General features: G+C 64.5%; 5 protein-coding genes across 9 annotated transcripts; 1 reads left to right on the top strand and 4 right to left on the bottom strand.

Moving 5' to 3' along the window:
- Window positions 1–251: 251 nt before the first annotated feature.
- Window positions 252–3,889, bottom strand: LOC138682755 (HLA class II histocompatibility antigen, DM beta chain-like). 2 transcript variants are annotated; one of them, XM_069774154.1, is made up of 6 exons: window positions 3,755–3,889; window positions 1,755–2,036; window positions 809–1,093; window positions 605–724; window positions 465–500; window positions 252–373 (listed from the first exon to the last, which is right to left on the bottom strand). In XM_069774154.1, exons 1-6 carry the CDS (start codon window positions 3,795–3,797, stop codon window positions 363–365), a joined length of 777 nt encoding a protein of 258 aa, XP_069630255.1. In that variant the 5' UTR covers window positions 3,798–3,889; the 3' UTR covers window positions 252–362. The 2 variants fall into 2 exon arrangements, with proteins under 2 accessions (XP_069630255.1, XP_069630256.1); XM_069774155.1 differs by having other exon boundaries at window positions 3,770–3,848.
- A 464-nt stretch (window positions 3,890–4,353) lies between these two features.
- On the bottom strand, window positions 4,354–7,284 carry LOC138682739 (HLA class II histocompatibility antigen, DM beta chain-like). Its single transcript, XM_069774125.1, has 5 exons — window positions 6,310–7,284; window positions 5,920–6,201; window positions 5,047–5,325; window positions 4,855–4,968; window positions 4,354–4,756 (listed from the first exon to the last, which is right to left on the bottom strand). Exons 1-5 carry the CDS (start codon window positions 6,356–6,358, stop codon window positions 4,389–4,391), a joined length of 1,092 nt encoding a protein of 363 aa, XP_069630226.1. The 5' UTR covers window positions 6,359–7,284; the 3' UTR covers window positions 4,354–4,388.
- Window positions 7,285–7,374: 90 nt separating this feature from the next.
- LOC138682763 (class II histocompatibility antigen, M alpha chain) lies at window positions 7,375–11,328 on the bottom strand. 2 transcript variants are annotated; one of them, XM_069774166.1, is made up of 5 exons: window positions 10,804–11,099; window positions 9,459–9,719; window positions 7,819–8,100; window positions 7,615–7,740; window positions 7,375–7,511 (listed from the first exon to the last, which is right to left on the bottom strand). In XM_069774166.1, exons 1-5 carry the CDS (start codon window positions 10,877–10,879, stop codon window positions 7,507–7,509), a joined length of 750 nt encoding a protein of 249 aa, XP_069630267.1. In that variant the 5' UTR covers window positions 10,880–11,099; the 3' UTR covers window positions 7,375–7,506. The 2 variants fall into 2 exon arrangements, with proteins under 2 accessions (XP_069630267.1, XP_069630268.1); XM_069774167.1 differs by lacking the exon at window positions 10,804–11,099 and adding an exon at window positions 11,140–11,328 and having other exon boundaries at window positions 7,376–7,511.
- A 1,135-nt stretch (window positions 11,329–12,463) lies between these two features.
- LOC138682599 (uncharacterized) lies at window positions 12,464–13,192 on the bottom strand. Its single transcript, XM_069773859.1, has one exon. The coding sequence runs from the start codon at window positions 13,190–13,192 to the stop codon at window positions 12,464–12,466; it is 729 nt and encodes a 242-aa protein (XP_069629960.1).
- A 442-nt stretch (window positions 13,193–13,634) lies between these two features.
- On the top strand, window positions 13,635–21,439 carry BRD2 (bromodomain containing 2). Of its 3 annotated transcripts, none has more exons than XM_069774028.1 (12): window positions 13,635–14,563; window positions 16,034–16,334; window positions 17,367–17,504; window positions 17,588–17,729; window positions 17,817–18,025; window positions 18,145–18,516; window positions 18,638–18,766; window positions 18,860–19,114; window positions 19,232–19,401; window positions 19,638–19,948; window positions 20,042–20,164; window positions 20,292–21,439. In XM_069774028.1, the coding sequence occupies exons 1-12, from the start codon at window positions 14,535–14,537 to the stop codon at window positions 20,420–20,422; spliced, it is 2,310 nt and encodes a 769-aa protein (XP_069630129.1). In that variant the 5' UTR covers window positions 13,635–14,534; the 3' UTR covers window positions 20,423–21,439. The 3 variants fall into 3 exon arrangements, with proteins under 3 accessions (XP_069630129.1, XP_069630127.1, XP_069630130.1); XM_069774026.1 differs by having other exon boundaries at window positions 13,638–14,563; window positions 19,193–19,401; XM_069774029.1 differs by lacking the exon at window positions 13,635–14,563 and adding an exon at window positions 16,843–16,940 and having other exon boundaries at window positions 16,319–16,334; window positions 19,193–19,401.
- Window positions 21,440–21,539: the final 100 nt, after the last annotated feature.

Here is a 21,539-nt window from a genome sequence, read left to right as displayed (position 1 = left end):
CCCAGTGTCCCTTGTGCCCAGTGTCCCTTGTGCCCTGTGTCCCTCGTGCCCAGTGTCCCTTGTGCCCACTGTCCCTTGTGCCCTGTGTCCCTCATGCCTGGTGTCCCTTGTGCCCCACGTCCCTCATGCCCGGCGTCCCTCGTGCCCAGTGTCCCTCGTGCCTGGTCCCGCTGGTGCCACCTCCACCCCGCAGACCTTCCCCTCCGTGGGACGACGCGGGGACCCACTACCAAACCACCCCGTCACCGCGAAACCACCCTGGAGCATCTTTATTGTCAGCACCGTGGCGTCACCCCCAGGGTGATGGGGACACCAAAGGGGGGGGGACTGTCAGGGCCAGGAGGTCACTGTCCTGGGGGTCCTCAGATGCTTCCTGGGGGGGGGGGGAATGGGACATAGGGTGGCAGCAGGGGTGACGTGCCCCTGGGGGACAGGGGATGGGGATGGGCTGGATGTGCCATTACCTGCGGGGTAGGTGTCTCCAGGGAGGGGAGTGTAACCTGCAAGAGGGAGTAGAGGGGGTGAGGAGGGTCCGTGTCACCCCAGGCCACTGTCCCTGTGTCCCCCCCCAGGCCATTGTCCCTGTCCCTCCTTGACCGCTCACCCGGTGCCGGTGGCTTGCCCCGGTAGCAGTAGACACCGACGACGAAGAAGCTGAGCCCCAACACCATCAGCACCGTGGCCACGGCCACCTTCGCTGTCAACCCCGGGGACAAGCCGGGACCTGCGAGGACACGGTGAGGGGGGGTGAGATGGGACGTGGCGAGGACCCAGACGTCCAGGTGGGTGTCCCCTCCCCCCGACTCACTCCACTCTTCCAGGAGGGGCTTATCCAGGCTGACGTGTTGCACCACGCACGCGAAGGTGTCCCCGGCTGTCGGGGCCACCATCAAGGTCACCTGCGTCTGGTAGGTCCAGTCGCCATTGGGGATGGCGGAGGTGGGGGGGTGGTCACCGGGGCCCACGACGTTCCCGTTGTGCAGCCAACTGACGGTCACCTCGGCGGGGTAGAAGCCCCAGACGTGGCAGGTAAGGAGGACGGATGCCCTGGTGTTGCTGGTCTTGGAGGAGATGATGCGGGCTTGAGGGGGTGCTGGAGCGGGGAGGGAGGACGGTCAGTGCCGGGGTGAGCCCCCCTCCCCACCCCATGCTGCGTCTCCATGCCACGTCCCCAAGTGGAATGCTCCGTGCGATGCCTTGCGCAAGGTCGGGGTGTTGCTCCGTGCAATATCCCCGTGCAACATGCTCTGCAACACCCCCTTGCGATGCCCCGTGCAAAATCCCCATGCAATGTGTTCTGCAACACCCCCCTTGCGATGCCCCGTGCAAAATCCCCGTGCAACGTGTTCTGCAACACCCCCCTTGCGATGCCCCATGCAAAATCCCCGTGCAACGTGTTCTGCAAAGCAATGCCCCTGTGCAATGCTCCATGCAACATCCCCGTGCAACGTCCCCATGCAACGTGCTCTGCAACAGCCCCATGCAAAGCCCGGGGTGACGCTCCATGCAACATCCCCGTGCAACGCCCCTATGCAATGCCCTGTGCAATGCTCTATGCAACATCCCCGTGCAAGGTGCAACGCAACGGCCCCATGCAAAGCCTTGTGCAACGCTCCATGCAACACCCTGTGCAATGACCCCATGCAACATGCTCTGCAACACCCTCAACACAACTCCCTACGCCACGTCCCCGTGCAAAGCCCCCATGCGTGATCCCCCCGGGGTGCAAAGCCCCCCTGCGCCACAGGGCTCACTCCGCCGCAGCGCCGTGGAGGACCAGAATCGGGGGGCCAGGTCGCGGCAAGCCCGGCGCCGGGCTTCGGCGCGCTGCACCCAGGCGGTGCCGTTGTTGAGGATGGCGGCAAGGACCGTGGCGTAGGGACGGAGCAGCCCCCAGTCGCAGGCAGTAAAGCGCCGGGCGTCGGGCTCGTAACAGACCAGCGGGTTCTTGTTGAAGACGAGGGCGAAGTCGAAATCCAGCACGGAGCCGTTGTTGGCCAGCGGGCAGGAGCTGGCCACGTGCACCAGGAAGGCGCCTACAAGGGGGACGTGGAGGTAAGTGGCATCTCCTGGGGTGTCTCTGTCCGTCCTTGTGCCTCCATTCATGTCTGTCTGACCTCATCCTTCCATCCATCTCCATCCATCTCCATCCCTCTCTATCCCTTCCTTCCATCCCCACCTATCTCCATCTCTCCATCCCTCCCCATCCATCCCCTTCCCTCCAGCTGTTCCCCACTGACTCCATCCCTCCATCTGTCCTCATTTCTCCATCCATTTCCATCTCCCCATCCCTCCCCGTTCCTCCATCTGTCCCCATTCTTCAATCCACCTCCATCCCAGTATCTGTTCCCTGGCTGGCCCCATCCCTCCATCCAAGCACCTTCCTCCATCTCCATGTCTTCATCTACTTCCCATCCATTCCTCATCCCTCCATCCATTCCCATCCATCTCCCCATCTCTCCATCCATCTCCATCTCCCCATTCCTCCATCCGTCTCCATCCCCATCCCTCCATCCCTCTCCTTGCCCCCAGCTGTCCCCCGTATATCCCCCCCACACACACTCGGCCCCAACTTGGGTCAAACCCTGACCCCTCCAAATTCCCCACTGGGGTCACCCCACAGCCATGGGGCTGAGCACCCCCAAACCGTCCTCACGGGGTCAGCAGAAGCCATGAGGTGAGCCCCCCCCCCATCCCCAGGGTCCCACGGGGCTGAGTCCCCCCCCCAGCCATACCCAACATCCATCAGGGCTGAGCCCCCCCAAACTGCCCCAAATGTCCCACAGGGCTGAGCCCCCCAAATTGTCCCTGGGGTCCCATGGAGCTGAGTGCCCCCCCCAAACCATCTCCACTGTCCTACAGAGATGAGCCTCCTAAATCATCCCGGGGTGGGGGTCCTGCAGGGTTGACCCCCCCCAGACCTTCCCCAGGGTCCCGTGGGGCAAAGACCCCCAAACTACCCCTGACATCCCGCAAGGCTGAGCCCCCCCCAAACCCTCTCCAACATCCCAAAGGTGAACCCCCCCCAACCATGCCCAGAGACTCACAAGGAAGAGCCCCCCCAAAATAACCTCAACATCCTGCAAGGCTGAGGACCCCCAAACCACCCCTGAGGTCCCGCAGGGCTAAGCCCCCCCAACCCACCCCTGGGGTCTCACAAGGCAGAGCCCCCCCCAAACCACCCCCAGGGTCCTGCAGGGCTGAGCCCCCCCCAAACTGTCCCCAAGATCCCACAAGACTGAGCCCCCCCAAACCACACCTGGGGTCCCACAAGGCTGAGCCCCCCCAAACCATCCCCAGGGTCCTGCAGGGCTGAGCCCCCCCAAACCGTCCCCAAGATCCCACAAGACTGAGCCCCCCCCAAACTGTCCCCAGGGTCCCGCAGGGCTGAGTGCCCCCAAACCGTCCCCAAGATCCCACAAGACTGAGCCCCCCCAAACCACACCTGGGGTCCCACAAGGCTGAGCCCCCAAAAACCATCCCCAGGGTCCTGCAGGGCTGAGCCCCCCCAAACCGTCCCCAAGATCCCACAAGACTGAGCCCCCCCCCAAACTGTCCCCAGGGTCCTGCAGGGCTGAGCCCCCCCAAACCACCCCTGGGGTCCCACAGGGCTGAGCCCCCCCAAACCATCCCCAAGATCCCACAAGACTGGGGCCCCCCCGACCTGCCCCTGGGGTCCCACAGGGTGAAGCCCCCCCCATCCCCGCTCACCCCCAGCATCCCCATTCCCCCCCCCCGCCATCCGCAGCCCCACCTGCCCCCCGGATACCCAGCACCAGGCCCAGCAGCACCAGCATGGCGGGGTGGGCGCAGGGGGTGTCCAGCCGGACTCTGTGCCCCCCCCCTGCCCCGAGTCACCGGTCTGCACCCCACAGCCCGGTCCCCAGCACCCCATACCCCACCCAAGATGGGGGCGAGGGTGGCGGGGGGGGGGACACCCAATACGGGCCGGTTGTTGGACGGGCGTCACCAGTTGCCAGAGCAGGACGCGCGGGCGGCCGCCACAGCCGAGACATAGCGTGACGGCGGGGTGTCCCCCCCACGCTGCCACCCCCCCATGATGGGGGGGGTCACCGTCCTATGGAGGCTTTGCTTTGACACCCACCCCCAGACTGGGCTGGGGACTCGGGTGTTTAGGGTGGCTGCACCCAGGGGTTCACATGTGTGGCCCCCCCCACACCTTCAACAGGGCTTCTGCTTGTAGCGCTAACCCCTCCCCCCTCCCAGTAACCCCTCTGCCTCCAAACTGGGAGCACTGGGAGAGGCCCCCCCCTACTCGTGAGGATCACCACGGACAAAGCCACTCAGGGATGGGGACCACAAATGTTTTTATTTTTGGGAGGGGGGGGTGGCTGAGGGGCACGCCCCCGCCCATCACAGTTGGGACCTCAGAGTTTGGTCACTGTGTGGTCATGCATGGCCATGGAGGGACCAGGACCGGGACCAGGACCAGAACCGGGACCGGGACCGGGACCAGGACCGGGACCGGGACTGGGACCAGATCCAGGATGGCGACCAGGACCAGGACCGGGACCGGGACCGAGACCGGATCCAGGATGGCAACCAGGACCGGGACCGGGACCAGGACCGAGACCAGGACCAAGACCAGGACAGGGACCAGGACCAGAACTGAGACCAGGACCAGGACCAGGACTGAGACCAGATCCAAGATGGGGACCAGGACCACGACCAGAACCAGGACCAAGACCAGATCCAGAACCAGGACAAGAACCAGGACTAGGACCAGGACCAGGCGCTGTCAGACATAAGAAGATGAATTAGGGACACCCCTAATTCAGGTGGGTGCCATGTCCCCCACGTGCCACACGTGCGTCCCCCATGCCTGTCCCTCACCCGGAGCCTGGCGGCAGTAGCTGAAAGTGCCAGCGGTGAAGACCACCAGCCCCACGGTCATTACCACCGCCGCCGCCACCACCTTCACCGTCAACCCCGGGGACAAGCCGGGACCTGCGGGGACAGAGCGGCCGCGCTGAGCCACTGAGGACCCAGCCGTCCGGGTGCCGTGTCCCCATCACCCGCCCTCACCCCAGTCCTCGCAGAGGGGCCGGTCCAGGCTGGCGTGCTGCACCGAACACGTGAAGGTGTCCCCAACCTTGGCGGTGACCGTCAGGGTCACCTGCGTCTGGTAGGTCCAGTCGCCGTTGGGCAGGAGCTCGGCGTTGTCCCCGGTGGCCACCACGTCCCCATTGTGCAGCCAGAGGACCATCACCTCGGCGGGGTAGAAGCCCCAGACGTGGCAGGTGAGGAGGACGGCATCGGGGGTGTTGGGGAGGGGGACGGAGACGATGCGGATTTGGGGTGGTGCTGGGGCAGGGAGGGGACAGTCAGGTCCCCTCCTCACCCCGTGATGTCCCCGTGCGTGTCCCTGCGCAACGTACCTGTGCATTGCCCCTGTGCAATGTCCCCGTGCAACGTCCCCGTGCATATACCCACACGCGTCCCATACGATGCCCTGTGCAATGTCCCCGTGCAATGTCCCCGTGCATTCCCCGTGTAATGTCCCCGTGCAATATCCGTGTGCAACGTCCCATTCAATGCCCCGTGCAACATCCCCGTGCAGCATCCCACATGACATCCTCATGCAATGCCCCACATGCTCCCTGTGCAATGTCCACACGTATTGCTCCATGCCACATCCCTGTGCAACATCTCAGTCAATGCACTGTGCAACGTCCCCGTGCAACACCCTGTACGATGCCCTGTGTGACGTCCCTGTGCAATCTCCCCATTCAACGCCTCATGCAACGCCCCATGCAATGTCCCCGCGCAACATCCCCATGCAACGTCCCTATTCAGCGTCCCCATGTATTCCCCATCCAACGCCTTGTGCAACACCCCGTGCAACATCCCGTGCAAAGCCCCATGCAAACGCCCCATGCAACGCGCCGCAGGGCTCACTCCGCCGCAGCGCCGTGGAGGACCAGAATCGGGGGGCCAGGTCGCGGCAAGCCCGGCGCCGGGCTTCGGCGCGCTGCACCCAGGCGGTGCCGTTGTTGAGGATGGCAGCGAGGATGGTGGCGTAGGGATGGAGCAGCCCCCAGTCGCAGGGGGCGAAGTGCCGGGCGTCGGGCTCGTAACAGACCAGCGGGTTCTTGTTGAAGACGAGGGTGAAGCTGAAGGCCAGCGTAGAGCCGTTGTTGGCCAGCGGGCAGGAGCTGGCCACGTGCACCAGGAAGGCGCCTACAAGGGGGGGACGCGGGGGTGGGAAGGGTCCCCAGGGGTTGGGGACATTGTTCCCCCCCAATAACTTGCTTTACCCCCCATCTCCCCCCCCCCCCAAAATCCTACCTGCCCCCCGGCAGCTCAGCGCCAAGCCCAGCATTCCCAGCACCCACATGGCCAGCGGTGGGTGCCGGTGTTATCGGGCGCAGCGGGCGAGCTCCGGCTTCTCCCCGTGGTGCCCTGCCTTCATCCCCACCACATGCCAACTCCCGCCTCTTCCTCCTCCTCCTCCTCCTCAGGGCTTGTCCCCAGGGATTTGATCCCGGTGCTCTGCGTCACCGGCGATGGGCGAAGCCAAGTGGACTGTGCCCCGGCGCTGGGCTTGGCACGGCAGGAACCTCGCCCGTGCTTTCCCGGTGGGGAAACTGAGGCACGCCTCTGGGGGATGGCTCTTTGGGGTGTGGGGGGGATGCAATTCAGCTCAGCCCCAGTATAGGATGGTGGAGAAGACACTGCTGCATCCTCTCTGTGGCCACCTCCCCATCTCTGGCAGTGGGGAAACTGAGGCACACCTCTTGGCAATGATTCCATGGGGAGTGTGATCCGGCTGAAGCCCAATATTGGACAGCGGAGAAGCCACCACCATGGCCACATCTCACCCTTCCACCCTTTTGTGATGGGGAAACTGAGGCATGCCTGCTGGGCATGGCCCTGGAGGGGGGTGTGATGCAAATGAACCCCAATATTAGACAGCGGAGAAGCCACTGCTGCAGCCACCTGCCCCTTCCCAGCAGGGAAACTGAGGCACACCTCTGGGGGGGGGTGTGCGATCTGGCTGAACCCCGATATCAGACACCAGAGAAGCCACCGCCGTGTCCTCCCCATGGTCAATTCTCACCCTCCCACCTTTTGGCAGTGGAGAAACTGAGGCACGCCTGTTGGGGATGACTCTTTGGGAGAGGTGACACAGCTCAACCCCAGTATCAGACAGCGGAGAAGCCACCACCGTGCCCTCCCCATGGCCACCTCCTGCTTTTCCACCCTTTGGCAGTGGGGAAACTGAGGCACGCCTCTTGGGAACAGCTTTTTTGGGGGGGGAGGTTGATGTAGCTCAACCCCAATATCAGACAGCGGAGAAGCCACCATCAGGTCACCTCCCAGTGTGGGGTGGGGGACAGACGATGACACGGGCCACAGCCACAGACAAGAGGTTTAATTGTTGCGGGGGGGGGGGGGGCAAGAGGGGGCTTAGCGCCCCCCCCCCCCGCTGCCATCACCTCCACTCCTGCACCGAGCGGCACCGGCCTCTGCACAGTCCAATGCTCAACCTGGGGAGGGGGGGGACACAAGAGGGGATTTGGTGACAGTCCCCTCCTCACTTCCCCACCCGGGGGGGGGGGACGGGACCCTCCCCCAGCATCCGGGCCGTACCGTGGGCGTTCCGGCGTGCCACCACGATCATGGCAATGCCGAGCAGCGCCAGGAGGATGCCCAGAGCCATGGCGGCGCCGCACAGCGCCGTCTCCAGCTCCTCGGTGGGGTCGGGCTTTGGGGGCACTACGGGGGGGACACGGAGGGGGGGTCACAGCCAGCCCCAGTGTCCCCCCATGTCCCCATCCCTGTCCCCGCGCTCACCCCAGTAGGTGACGACGGAGGAGTTGTCCCCTTCGTGGGTGACTATGCAGGCGTAGATGTCATCGGTGGTGGGTGTCACTGGCAGGTAGGAGAAGCGGATGAAGGCCAGGTCAGCCGTGGGGGTGTAGTGGGTGTGGGTGACCCCTTGGGTGACGGGGACCCCGTCCAGCTGCCAACTGATCTCCACCGCTGGCGGGAAGATGTTTCCCACCATACACACCAATGTGTTGGCTTCACCCAACACTGGCGGTTGCATGGGGAAGACATCGGCCACCGGGATACCTGTGGCAGTCGAGAAGGGAGGAGGTGGGATAGAATCAATCAAAGGATCGTTTGGGTGGGAAGGGACCTTGGGAGGTCACCTCCTCCACCAGCAGGGACATCTCCAACCAGATCAGGGTGCTCAGAGCCACGGCCAACCCGGCCTTGAATGTCTCCAGGGATGGGGCATCTCCAACCTCTTTGGGCAACCTCTGCCAGCGTCTCACCACCCTCACCACCAAGAATTTCTTCCGTAGATCTAGTCTGAATCTACCTTCTTTTAGCTTAAAACCCATCCCTGCCTCATCCTATCGTGACAGCCCTTACTAAAAGCCCTGTCCCCAGAAGGACTGAAAGGCCACCACGAGGTCTCCCCAGAGCCTTCTCTTCTCCAACTCTCTCAGCCCGGCCTCATAGCAGAGGTGTCCCAGCCCTCGGATCATCTCCGGGGCCTCCTCCGGACCCACTCCAACAGGTGCGTGTCCTTCTCGTCCCAAGGACCCCTGGTGCAGTGCTCCGGGTGGGCTCTCACCGGAGCAGAGGGGCAGAATCCCCTCCCTCGACCTGCTGGCCACACTTCTTCCGATGCAGCCCAGGAGACGGTTGGCTTTCTGGGCTGCGAGCGTCCGCTTCTTCATCCCCCGAGTCCTCCGCTCTCCATCCCTTCAGCCCCCGAGTCCTTCTCCGCTCTCCATCCCTTCATCCCCCAGCCTGCGTCCACATTCGGGGTTGCCCCAACCCACAGGCAGGACCTTGCCCTTGGGCTGGTTGAACCTCACGAAGTTCACCTGGGCCCACCTCTCCGGCCTGTTCAGGTCCCTCTGGATGGATCCTGTCCCTCTGGAGTATCAACCACCCCACCCAACCTGGGGTCACCTCTATGTCATTGATGAAGATATGGGGACAGTGATGGTCCCAGTAAGGACCCCTGAGGGACGCCGCTCGTCACTGGTCTCCATCTGGACATGGAGCCATTGACCACAACTCTTTGGATGACAACATTCACCCAATTCCTGCTCCACCATCCCTCAACTCAATCCAACTGGGAGAGGAGGACGTTGTGGAGGACCACGTCAAAGGGACGATGGTGGCACGGGTCATTGATGAAGATAGGGGACAGTACTGGTCCCAGTAAGGACCCCTGAGGGACGCCACTCGTCACTGGTCTCCATCTGGACAATGAAGCCATTGACCACAACTCTTTGGATGCCACCATCCACCCAATTCCTGCTCCGTCGAATGGTCCATCCCTCAACTCCATCCAATTGAGAGAGGAGGACGTTGTAGAGGACCACGTCAAAGGGACGACGGTGGCACGCAGCAAGTGGTGGCACACGGCGGGCAGGGGCGGGGACCACGACGTCCACGACGGCACGTACCCTTTGACTCCGGCAGCTGGCCGGTGACCTGCTCGGTGAGGCTGCGGCGCAGGTCCTGGCAGAGCGTGGCGTCGTGGAGGAGCTCGGTGGGGGGCTCCAGGCTGGGGGGCCACGACGGGAGGTCGGGGAGACGCGGGGTCCAGCTGGAGCGGGGGAAGTTGAACCAGAAGAGCTGGTCGTCGTCGAAGGTGAGCGCCAGCCCCAGCGAGGGCATGGCCGGCTGGCAGAAGAGCACCTCGGCCAGCATGTGCGCCGGCGGCTCTGCGGGCAGGGAGGGGGTAAGGGCAGGGGTGCAGGCAGGAGGGTGCCCAGCACCATCGCGGCAGGTGGTGTAAGGGCAGGGGTCGAAGGCTGCGCAGGCAGAGACACGGCGTGCGGGCAGACGCCCCGCGCACCCACGCTCCCCGTGCAAGGACACCCGCGCTGCGCGTGCACGCGCACACCGCGCAAGGACACGCACCCTCTGCGTGCACGTGCATTGCGCGTGCACGCAGCGCCTGTGCACAGCGCAGGGCACGCACGTGCACGCTGCGTACGCACAAGCACACGGTGCGTGGACGGACGCTCCATGCACGCTCGCACTGTGTGTGCACGCACACGTGCTTTCCACTAGTGCACAGCCCCTTGCACTAGTGCACCCCCCTTGCACTCCCTCCCCTGTGCACTAGTGCACCCACCACCCCACGCATGGCCCCTTGCACTAGTGAACACCCCCTCCTGCTTACACTCCTGCCCTGTGTGCTAGTGCACAGCCCCCTGCACTAGTGCACACACCCTCCTGCTCACGCTCACACCCATGCACTAGTGCACGGCCCCGTGCACTAGTGCACACACGCTCCCGCCCCTTGCACTAATGCACACCCCTCCCGCTCACCCTCGCACCCCATGCACTAGTGCAACCCCCCTCCTGCTCCCCCTGTGCACTAGTGCACAGCCCCTCCTGCTCACACCTGCACCCTGTGCACGGTCCCTTGCACTAATGCACACCCCCTCCTGCTCCCCCCATGCACTAGTGCACAGCCCCTTGCGCTAATGCACACGTCCTCCCACTCACCCTCACACCCCATGCACTAGTGCACAACCCCTCCTGCTCACATTGCACCCTGTGCACGGCCCCTTGCACTAGTGCACACCCCCTCCCGCACACACTCCCCCCATGCACTAGTGCACAGCCTCTTGCACTCCTGCCCACCCCCTTCTGCTCACCCTCACGCCCCGTGCACTAGTGCACCCCCCCTTGCACTGGTGCACGGCCCCTTGCACTAGCACACCCCCGCCCACCCACCCCCGTGCACCCACCACCCCCTCCGCGAGCGTGTCACCCCCCCGCCCCGTGACATCCTACCATCGGTGACAGCGGTGACCAAGGCCACCCACAGCAACCCGGTCCCCAGCACCCTTCTCCCACCAGCAGCACCCATCCGTCCGGTACCCGGCACCCGGCACCCGCGGCCGGGCGCCGGTACCGCGGCCTGGTTTTGGCACCAATGACCGGGTCCCGCTGACTTCTCGTCACCCGTTGCTGGGGAGAAGGAGCTCGCACGGCGCTCGGGTGCTGTGACAGAGCAGGACCCAAGCGTCCGGGCGTGGGACAGGGTGCTCCTTCCACCCGCCACCCACGCCACGGGGATGGGGGGGACACCCGCCCACACCCCACGGGTCCCCCCCCACCCCTCCCCACCTTGCTCCCGGCCCTCTCGGCACGGCGGTTGCAATCGCTCGCCTTCGTTAGCGTGGTGGCACCGCGGTGCGATTAATAATCGGCCCCTTATTAATTAGGGGGGACACCCCGGCTTGCGTCGTGTCGTGCGAGTGTCCCCCCCCGCCACGGCGGGTGTTGCTGCTGCGGGGGGTTACGGGGGGACAGGCGGAGGTGGGGACGTGGCGGTGCCGTCCCGCACGCTGCAACGCTCCGCGGCCCCTCCGCTGCGGGCGCTGCGGGCGCTGCGCCCCGTCTCTGCCGCAGCCAGCACCCCGCCTCTGCGGGCGCTGCGCCCTGTGCAACGCCGCGCACCCCGTCTCCGCATGCCCTGCGCCCACCTGCACCCCCATTTCTGCCTGTGCTGCACCCAGTGCAACGCCATGCACCTCGTCTCTGCATGCCCTGCACCCAGTTGCACCCCATTTCTGCAAGCTGCACCCAGTGCAACACCATGCACCCCGTCTCTGCATGCCCTGCACCCAGCTGCACCCCCATTCCTGTGTGCGCTGCACCCCGCTGCACCCCTTGCCCTGTGTGCTGCACCCCGTGCAACACGGTGCCCGCCCCCATTCCTGCACCCCCTCGCCCCCTCATAGCAGCGTGCACTGCACCCGCCCCCATGTTGTGCACCCCCCTGAGTGGGTGCACTGCAATCCCACCCCCACTCCCCCCGTGGGTGCTCCCCCCCCGCCATCCCTGACACCCTCCCCGGATGCAACCTCTGCACCCCACGCAATACCCTGGACCTCTCCGTGGGCGCCCCCTTTGCAGTGCCCCGTACCCCCGTGGGGTGCACCCACTGAAATGCCGTGGACCCCCGTGGGTGCGCGCACACACACCCCCCTCCCCGCACCCCCGTAGCGCACCCACTCCACCGCTGCAGCAGGCCCGCAGCGCGCATGCGCGCCACCGCCCTCCCCCCTGCCCCGCCACGGCGTCGGCACTAGGACCCCGCGGAGCCGCGGCGGGACCCCGCCGGGCGGGGGTCCATGAATGGGGCCGTGGGAGCCGCGGGAGGAGCCACGTGACGGCGGGGAGCCAATGGGAGCGCGGGTGACGTAGCGCGTGGCTCCCTTTACTGCCCTGGGATGTTTTTTTTGTTGGTTTTTTTTTTTTTTAAATCTTTTTTGCCCCCAAACCGGGGAGGGGGGGTTTGGGGGGCGGATGAAGCGGGACCGGGGACAGGGGTCGCGGCCCCGCGTGGGGGCGGCTCAGGTGAGTGACGGGGGGGGAGGGGGGGCGACCTCGCCCTTCCCCCCCCTTAAAAGAGCGGGGAGGTCACGTGGTGGGGGAGCGCTGTCAGTCAAGCGCGGTCCCGCCCTTCGGCCAATGAGCGGCGAGGAAGGCGGTGACGGGCAGGTGGGGGCGGGCCGGCTTTTGTGCGCGGCGGCGCGGGGGGCGGCGGTTTGGGGCGAAAAGCGCCATGTTTGGGTGTTCGCGCGGGGGCGGCGGCGGGCAGGGCCCCAAGTGCTGTGTCACGGCGTGGGGGTTGGGGTGGTGAGGGGGAAGGGGAAGGACCCACCCGTGTCCTGCGAGCTCTGTGGAAGGGGGAGGGAAGGCTGCCCCCCCCCCCCCCCCCGTGGGCGTCGGGTTTGGGGCTTCCCGTGGGGCGACCGCGGCCGCCGGGGGGGGGTGTCAGCCCTCTTCCTTCACGGTCGGTGTGGGGGTCCCGGAGCCGCCGTGGGCCCCCCACGGTGTGTGCTGGGGTGGTGGGGGGGGGGGTTAGCACCCGCGGATCGGGCCTTAACCGGGGTCGGCGGCCACGACAGCGGCGTGTCCGTGGGGGTTGGCGACCCCCCCGTGGCGTGAGGGGGGGGGTCAGGCGCGGCTCGGGTCTCTGTGGGGACCGGGGGTGTGTGTGGGGGGGGAAGCGAGGCGCGGTAGGTCCGGTGCTGGAGCGGGCCCTGAGGCCCGCGGGACCCCGGCGAGGGGGGCGAGGGGGGTGAGGACGGGTGGGAGGGTCCCACCCGGTGGCCGGTACCGCTGAGGGTAGCGGGGAAGCGGCGGGGCCACCCGGCAGCGCCGGGTTCATTGTCCGCCCGCGGATCGCCGCCGCTGCACAAAATGGCGCCTGCCGGCTCTGTCTCTGTTCCCTTCCCCCTCTCCCTTCCCCGCCGGGAGCGCGACAACAACCGCCAACGGCTGGTTCCGCCCGCCGGTCCCGCCCTCCTCTCACGTGACCCGCCGGCCAATCACCTCGCAACGAATGGCAGCGCCGGCCAATGGGCGCTGACACAGCCGGCTCCGTCGGATGAGGCGCCGGGCGGAAGGGCGGGAAGGGAGGGGTGGGGGTGTTGGGTAGGGGGGGGTGGGGGTGGTGGAAACTGTGGGGATGACTGGCGTTCCGCGCTACCAATAGGAGCGGCGCGCCCCGCGTGCCTCCGCCCAATGAGGCTGCGGCGGGGCGGGGTGGGGCGGGTGGGTGATGTCAGCGCCGCCGCCGCCCAATGAGGAGCCGGCTGGTGTCTATATAAGGGCGGCCGGGGGCAGGCCGAGAGGCGCCATTTCGCTGGGACGAGAGGACGGAGCGGGTCGGGCCCCGGTGCGCGCAGGGGGGCGGCCCCAAACCGGATCCATCCTCCGCCGGGCGGCTCAGCCCCCGCCTCCGCGCTCCCCGGAGGGCTCGCCGGACCCTCCCCGGCCTCCGTAGCGACCCCTGCCTGCGGCCAGCAGCGAGGGGGGGCCCTCCTTTCCCTCCCTCCCTCCCTCCCCCCCCTCCTCCGTTCCCGTCCTCCCTCCCCTCAGGGAGCCAAGATGGAACCCGAGCGGTGATTTTTCCCCGGTGCAATCCGCTGTCATCCGTCTCCCGGATCGCCGCGGCTCGCCTGATTCCCGGTTTCCGCGGACGCAACCGACTTTCGGCGACGCGGAGAGGCTTGTATTGATCGGATCGCGGAGGATTTAGGAGCCCGGAGGGGGCTCCGAAGAGGGGACACCCCCCCCCCCCGCTACCCCCAGCCCCGCAACAGCCGCTCTCTCCTACCGCGGCCGCCACCTTTCCCGCCCCGCTACGTATCCCCCCTCCGCCTTCCACCTCCCCGCCGCCATTTTCTCTCCGCGCTCCGTTCATGTGAAGGCCGGTGGATGGTCTCGCACCGCCGCCGCTCGCCGCCGCGCCCGGCTGGAGGAACCGCCGCCGCCTGAGGCCCGCCCTGCCCGGGGGAGGGGAGGGGGTACCTGGCTCGTCCCCCCTCCCCGTTGTTCGGTGATGCGCTGACGGGGGAGGGCCCCCCACCGGGCCGGTACCGTCGAACAGTTCGCCGGGCAAAGTGGGGGGGTCGTCGGAAGAGACGGCGGCGGCGGGAGGAGGAGGAGGAGGTGAAGAAGAAGAAGAGGGACGGCCGGGATCGCGGGCCGGGCACGCAGCCGCCGGCATGTTGCAGAATGTGAATCCTCAGAGCAAGTAGGTACCGGCGCCGTAGGGGGGGGGGGAGATTGGTGTCACGCGTGGGTTGTGACCGTGGTTGATGGCGGGGAGCGTGGGGTTACACGGTATTTTGAGGTCGGGCTTTGCCCCGGCTGCTGTTGTCTCTCTGGTGGCCTGGGGACAGGTGGATGGACAGCGGCTTTCTGTCCACGTTGGTGGGGCTGCGGGTCTCGCCCCCCACGATTTCGTCACTGGGGGCTACCCTGTCCCCCTTCCCAGCGCCGTCCTTGGCACTTGAGCCATGCCCTTGGCGGCTCAGGAGCCCCCGGGGAAGGGTCCCGCTGTGCCAAGCCCTGACGCCCGGGCAAGGCCGGTGGGCGCTGGGTGATAGTGGCGGGGACCTGTGGGTGGCCATCATGCAGGCCTGTGGGGTGACAAGTCACCCGTGGGGTCAGCTCAGGGCAAGGCGGGGGGGGTGGGTTCCCCCCGTCCAGGTTTAGGTGTGTGTGAAAGGTGCAGGGGTTGGGCAGGAGCTGGTTTTAGCTGCTGCCCGCATGCTCTGGAAACCTCCCAAGCCTTCGTGTCGGTGTCCTGGGGGTCCCTGGTGCCGCCGTGGCATGTTCTGCTCGGCCTTGTGACAAGTATTTTCTCTCCTGCGATACCGGTCCTGGGCTGCCGGTCATTGCCGTAAAATGCTGGTTGTTGCCATAAAACGCTGGCCGTTGCCGTAAAATGCCGGTTTTTGCCCTTAAATTGGCGCAGGAGTCAGTTGTGAGCGTGACGCGGTCATGGCTGCGCCACCTCCCTGGGTCTGTGAGTCTCTCGAGTCCTGGCCTGTCCCCATGGATGGTTTTGGGTCTTTGCAACCAGGACGGCATCAAGCCGCCCGCGATCTTGGCCCTGGCATTGACATAACGGTCCAGCTGCGCAGTGGGGCTTTGTCACATCCCCAAATCCCGCCGGAGCTCCCGGTCCTGGACTTCAAGAGCTGGCGACACCCGGGTAGTGTCACCGTCGCCTCGACGCGCAGCAGCGCCGTCACTGCACCGGCACCGTCACCTCCGCGCGCGGCCCCGCGCGCTGGCTCTTTGTTCGAGGGCGAGCCTGGACCCGTGCCAACCTCTCGGCTCTGGCTGCGCCGGCGCAGGCGGCTCTCCCGGCACCGGCAGGGACCTGGGCGACCGCCTGGCAGCAGTTAATGGGCGCAACCGGAGTTCGCTCTCAAATCCCCCCACCTGGACACTGAGGAGATGGGCGATGGAACCTCACCCATGTCCTGGGAATTTGTAGCCGAGTGCGGCAACGTTTCCGCCCTTAATTGCAATTTTAGGAGCGGTTGGCTCTTTCTGGGGAGGGTTTCTCTTGGGAACCCTGAGGCCCAGCCCTGCCGATTTTTTTTTTTTTTTTTTTTTCCTTTTTAGTAATCTTTTTTTGTTGGCCGAGGCGGTGGTGCGGCAATCCTGGCGCAGAGCTGCCCCGCTAACCCTGTCTCTGCTCCCCTTTCAGGATTCTGGGGGAGGGCAATGCCGGGCTCATGGGCCTGGCGACGGAATCGACCCCCGGCAAGCGGATCCGCAAACCCTCGCTCCTCTACGAGGGCTTCGAGAGCCCCACCATGGCGTCGGTGCCAGCCCTGCAATCCCCCCAGGTGAACCCACCTCCACCGGAGGTTTCCAATCCCAAGAAGCCCGGTCGCGTCACCAACCAGCTGCAGTATCTGCACAAAGTGGTGATGAAGGCTCTGTGGAAGCACCAGTTTGCTTGGCCCTTTCGTCAGCCCGTCGACGCTGTCAAGCTGGGCCTGCCGGTAACGAGCCCTGCGGGCGGGTGTGGGAGAAGTTACGGCACCCGGGACGTGCGCGAGTGTGTTTGTCCCCCCCTCCTGCCCCTCGCTTGCCCCTCACCCCCCCCACACCATGCTGATGCATGCAGGCAGGGGGTGTTAGGCAGATGTATTGTTAAATTTGGTGCTGCCTGACCCCGGACGTGGTGTGTGTCCCCTGCCCCGACCCCAAGCCTGAGAGTGCCAGGGCCGGCGCCGTCCCCCTCCCGGGGGCTCCACCACAGAGATGCAGTTGCAGGTGCCTGGGCTGTGCAATCCTCGCCCTCTCCTGGGGCCATAACCTGTACCAGCCCCCCACCTCAGCCCCTCGTAGGCATCCGGGCTGGTCCTGGGGACGTCCTCAGAGCAGCTGCCACCCCTCCCTTTTGCCCCGATGTCCCCTACAAAGGTATGGATGAGGTGACGCAGCCGCTCTAGAGGTAACCCGGACGCTTCCCCACCTAATCTCTTGTGCCCTGAATGCATTTTGCAGATTCCCATCCATGAATTTGTAGAAGACATCTTGTGACCCCAATATTAAACGCCAGCCCCCCCGTGCACCTGTGGCGCCCAAGGAGTTAAAGCCCGGAGGTAATTTCCATGTAGGTTTTGCTCTTAAAATTTAGCATTAGCTTTCCCTGAGCCCCCATCCCACCTCTCGTGCGGGAAGCGCGCACCTTCCGGATGCTGGGGGTCCGGCCGTTCCCGTAGCGTAGGCTCCCCGTCCCCCCACACCTCCCCGCCCCGGCAGAGCTGGCTGCTCCCCAGGCACCTTAGGGTCCCTCTTGCTCCACCGTGGGTGAAGGGGGACGGTGGCACTCTCGGGTGGGGACCAGGTCCGGAGGCATTTCTTGAACCCCATGCACCCCCTGCCTGCGCTTGGGTGATGAATGAGAGCTGGTGTGTGAGCTGGCGCTTTGCCGGGTGCCTGAGCGATTGCGGAACTGGGGAGGTTGGGGACGCAGGCACTGTCACCGGTGCATCCCTGACCACCAGTCCTGTGTCCTTTGTCGGCAGGACTACCACAAGATCATCAAGCAGCCCATGGACATGGGGACAATCAAGCGACGCTTGGAGAACAACTATTACTGGGGGGCTGCGGAGTGCATGCAGGACTTCAACACTATGTTCACCAACTGCTACATCTACAACAAGGTGAGAACCATGCCGGTGCCACCGGTGAGTCCCGTGGTACTTTCTTGGCGAACTCTTGACGTTGCCTCCGGTCTTCCCTGTAGCCCACTGATGACATTGTGCTGATGGCCCAAACCCTGGAGAAGATTTTCCTGCAGAAGGTGGCGCAGATGCCACCAGAAGAGCAGGAGATCGTGGTGCCGGTGGCCAAGAACAGTCATAAGAAGGGAGCGTCCCGGGCAGCAGGTATGGTGACGCCACATGGGACGGAAAGACTGCTTGGGGGTGGCAGCGGTGCTAACGGGGCGGGGGGGGCTTCTTGTCTTGGCCCAGCGCTCCTGGCGGGACTCACGGCTGCTCAGCAAGTGCCGGCTGTCTCCTCAGTGTCCCACACCGCAGTCTACACCCCAAGCCCCGACATCCCCACCACCATAGTCAACATTCCCCACCCATCCGTGATTTCCGCTCCGCTCCTCAAGTCGTTGCACTCCACTGCCCCGGCCGTCCTGGCTGCACCCGCTCCCACCCAGCCCGTGGCCAAGGTAGGAGGAGGGCAGACCCTGGCCGTGGGGCAGGCTCTGTGGGGCTGGAGTGTGGGGCTGGCTTCTCCCCCCGCCCCCCCCAGCCTCACACGTGGTTCTTTTCCCTTTTCTTTTGACAGAAGAAGGGTGTGAAGCGGAAAGCGGACACCACCACCCCCACCACCACGGCCATCATCGCCACCAGCGGAGAGTCCTCGCCCTCCGCCACGCTCTTGGAGGCCAAGGCGGCCAAGATCCCCGCACGCCGGGAGAGCGGCCGCCCCATCAAACCCCCCAAGAAGGATTTACCAGATTCGCAACAGCACCAGACATCCAAGAAGGGTAAACTATCAGAGCAGCTCAAGTACTGCAACGGGATCCTCAAGGAGCTGCTCTCCAAGAAGCATGCAGCCTACGCCTGGCCCTTCTACAAGCCTGTCGATGCCTCAGCCCTGGGGCTGCACGACTACCATGAGATCATCAAGCACCCCATGGACCTCAGCACCATCAAGGTGGGGCAGGAGAAAGGGGATGGAGGAGCCTTTTTGGGGGGGGCTCTGTGGCTTTCCTGTCTTTCCTCCCACTCCCCATGGGGACCCGGGAGCTCCCGCTTACCGTTTTCTCTCCCTGTAGCGGAAGATGGAGAACCGGGATTACCACGACGCGCAGGAATTCGCCGCCGACGTCCGGTTAATGTTCTCCAACTGCTACAAATACAACCCACCTGACCACGACGTGGTGGCCATGGCCCGCAAGCTGCAGGTAAGTGGGGTGGTGGGTGTCCTGTCCCCCCGCTCCACCCACCGACCCCCCCCACCCCGCCTGCTCGCCGTGCTGACCCCGCTCCCCTCACAGGACGTCTTTGAGTTCAGTTATGCCAAGATGCCGGATGAGCCGCAGGATGCCAGCCCGCCCTCGGTGTCAGCCCCGCTTACTGGCACCCTCTCCAAATCGTCCTCCGAGGAGTCCTCCAGTGACGAGGATGAGGACGATGAGGACGATGAAGACGACGACGAGGACGAGAGCAGCAGCGAGAGTTCATCAGAGAGTGAGGAGAGTTCTGACTCGGAGGAGGAACGTGCCAATCGCTTGGCCGAGCTGCAGGAGCAGGTGAGGGCCGGAGAAGGATCCGTGCCGCTTCCCGGGCCTGCTCCCCATGCCCGCCTCACCCCCTGTCTCCCCCCACAGCTGCGGGCCGTGCACGAGCAGCTGGCTGCCCTCTCACAGGGCCCCGTTTCCAAACCCAAAAAGAAGCGAGAAAAGAAAAAAAAGAAGAAATCGGAGAAGCACAAAGGCCGGGGAGGCGACGAGGAAGCCCGGGCGCGCCAGGCCCAGCTCCGTAAAGCCAAGAAAGCCGGTGGTGGTGGCGGCGGGACTGGTGGAGGTGGCAGTTCCAAGTGAGTGCGGCGTCCACGGCGCTGGGGTGGCGTGGGCGCGGGCAGCGGCTGTGATGACACTTTCCCCGGCAGAGCGACCGTGGTGAGAAACCGACTGGAACAAGCCAAACCTTGTCTGAGTGCTGCCAGCCCCAGGGATGGGGGGGGATTGGGGTTGGTTTGTGGTGGTGGTGGTGGGATGTTGGATTTTTGGGGCAGCCCTTGATGCCGCTGCGCCATTGATTCTCTCCCAGCAGGAACTCGAAGAAAACGGCTAAAGCGACGTTGCCACCGCCGCCAGCCCTTTACGATTCAGAGGAAGAGGAGGAGAGCAAACCCATGACTTATGATGAAAAACGTCAACTCAGTTTAGACATCAACAAATTACCGGGCGAAAAATTGGGGCGGGTGGTGCACATCATCCAGTCACGAGAACCTTCCCTGCGCGATTCCAACCCCGAGGAGATCGAGATCGATTTCGAGACCCTCAAACCTTCGACGCTGCGGGAGTTGGAGCGCTACGTTCTCTCCTGCCTGCGGAAGAAACCCCGTAAACCTTACAGCGAAAGTAAGCGCCATGGGGTTGACACCGGGAGGGTTTTGGGGGGCTGGGGGGGTGGGGGCTGAGTCCCAAACCGAGCCTCCCCCTTTCTCCCTGCAGCCATGAAGAAGCCGGTGGGGAAGACGAAAGAGGAGCTGGCGCTGGAGAAGAAACGGGAGCTGGAGAAGCGGCTGCAGGATGTCAGCGGCCAACTCAATTCCACCAAAAAACCCCCTAAAAAGGGTGAGCATATAGCAGATGGCAATGGCCTCCCTGCTTCCTCTTCCGCCTCCCTGCTTCCTCTTCCGCCTCCCTGCTTCCTGTTCCGTCGTTGCACATGGCTGAGCCTTGCCGCTGTTTTACCTTGCAGCCAGCGAAAAAACGGAATCGGCTCAGCAAGTGGCTGTATCTCGCCTCAGCGCCTCCAGTTCCAGTTCGGATTCCAGTAGTTCCAGTTCCAGTTCGTCATCCTCGGACACCAGCGATTCGGATTCGGGTTAGAGGAATCTCGCGTCTCTCCCCACTGTGGCGTGGCTGAGCCGGAACATGGGTGGCTTTGGAAAAAAGAGGTTCTGCGGGACCGGATCCAGGTTGAATCGGACTGAGGGGGGGGCCCTTCACCCGGCAGGCAGAGCCCCCCACCCCACCTGGGGCTGATGGGGAGGGGTTGGGGGCAGGGAGGAGGAAGAGGGGAGAGGTGAGGGGGGGACCCCAAGTGTTTACAGGCTGGAGGCATTGCAGGGGAAGGGGAGGAGAAAGGGGGGGGGCCCTGGCTGCAGGGTTGGGCCTCCCTCCTCCTCTTCCTCTTCCTCCTCCTTCCCCCCCCCCCCCAACAGGTTTTACTGTTTGTTGTTTTAGGTTGGGGGGGTTCTTGCTTTTTTCTTTTTCTTTTTTTTTTTTCTTCTTCTTCTTCCCTGACTTGTGGGATTTTTTTCCAAAAAGGGGAAAAATTTGGGGGTTTTTAAGAAAAAAAAAAAAGAGAAAAAAAAATCTTTTAAAAAAGAAGGGGGTGGGGGCAAAGCCCTGGGGCAGGGGAGTGGTTTGAGAGTCCCCAGTTGGGGTTTGCTGGGGGGGGGGGGGGGGGGGGGCTAGGACCCCTCCTTACTCAACCCCCCCTCCGGGGGCAGCCACCGCCCTCCCCTTCCCCTCGTCTGTGGAGTATTTTTAATTTATTGACGCCGCGTTGTGCTGGCGGGGGCCCTGGGGACGCGCCTTGTATATAACGCCCCCCCCCAACCACATCCCCCCCCCCCCCAGCAGACGATCAGGGCAGCATGTTCCCGTGCGGGGAAGGGGGGAGGGAGGGGCCGCCTGTTTTTTACGTTGACTGTATAATTTTTTTCTACTTGTTTTATTTTGTTTTTTGGGGGTTTTGTTTTACTTTTTCCTTCCCCCTGCCCACTGCCCCCCCCCCCCCCCCCCCCACTTAGACCCTTAGAGCCGTGTTTTCATCTTATTGTATGTTTCGAACGTTTTGATTCTTTAACATGTAAATAAAGAAAATATTATTCGAGTTGAGCCAGGCTGTCGTGTCACTCAGCTGTTACCCCCCCCCAGTTCCATACGGGCAGGAGGAGGATGCTGTGCCCTTTTCCCCCCCCTTCCCGTCATCTCCCGC

The sequence above is a fragment of the Haliaeetus albicilla genome, chromosome 29, assembly GCF_947461875.1.
Source record: "Haliaeetus albicilla chromosome 29, bHalAlb1.1, whole genome shotgun sequence".
NCBI classification, from domain to species: domain Eukaryota; kingdom Metazoa; phylum Chordata; class Aves; order Accipitriformes; family Accipitridae; genus Haliaeetus; species Haliaeetus albicilla.
This window is presented reverse-complemented; position numbering and strand designations above follow the sequence as displayed.

Coding starts and splice junctions, on each gene's coding strand:
- LOC138682755 (XM_069774154.1), bottom strand. CDS start 3,797: ATGCTGGTGCTGCTGGGCCTGGTGCTGGGTATCCGGGGGGCAG. Junction 2,037..3,754: donor GCTGGGTATCCGGGGGGCAG/GTGGGGCTGCGG, acceptor TCCCCCTTGTAG/GCGCCTTCCTGGTGCACGTG. Junction 501..604: donor GGGCAAGCCACCGGCACCGG/GTGAGCGGTCAA, acceptor TCCCTCTTGCAG/GTTACACTCCCCTCCCTGGA.
- LOC138682739 (XM_069774125.1), bottom strand. CDS start 6,358: ATGTGGGTGCTGGGAATGCTGGGCTTGGCGCTGAGCTGCCGGGGGGCA. Junction 5,326..5,919: donor CTCCACGGCGCTGCGGCGGA/GTGAGCCCTGCG, acceptor TCCCTGCCCCAG/CACCACCCCAAATCCGCATC. Junction 4,969..5,046: donor GCCCCTCTGCGAGGACTGGG/GTGAGGGCGGGT, acceptor CTGTCCCCGCAG/GTCCCGGCTTGTCCCCGGGG.
- LOC138682763 (XM_069774166.1), bottom strand. CDS start 10,879: ATGGGTGCTGCTGGTGGGAGAAGGGTGCTGGGGACCGGGTTGCTGTGG. Junction 9,720..10,803: donor GGTCACCGCTGTCACCGATG/GTAGGATGTCAC, acceptor CCCTGCCCGCAG/AGCCGCCGGCGCACATGCTG. Junction 8,101..9,458: donor CCAGCTGCCGGAGTCAAAGG/GTACGTGCCGTC, acceptor CGACTGCCACAG/GTATCCCGGTGGCCGATGTC.
- LOC138682599 (XM_069773859.1), bottom strand. CDS start 13,192: ATGAACCCGGCGCTGCCGGGTGGCCCCGCCGCTTCCCCGCTACCCTCA.
- BRD2 (XM_069774026.1), top strand. CDS start 14,535: ATGTTGCAGAATGTGAATCCTCAGAGCAA. Junction 16,335..17,366: donor CTGTCAAGCTGGGCCTGCCG/GTAACGAGCCCT, acceptor CTTTGTCGGCAG/GACTACCACAAGATCATCAA. Junction 19,949..20,041: donor CCGTAAACCTTACAGCGAAA/GTAAGCGCCATG, acceptor TTCTCCCTGCAG/CCATGAAGAAGCCGGTGGGG.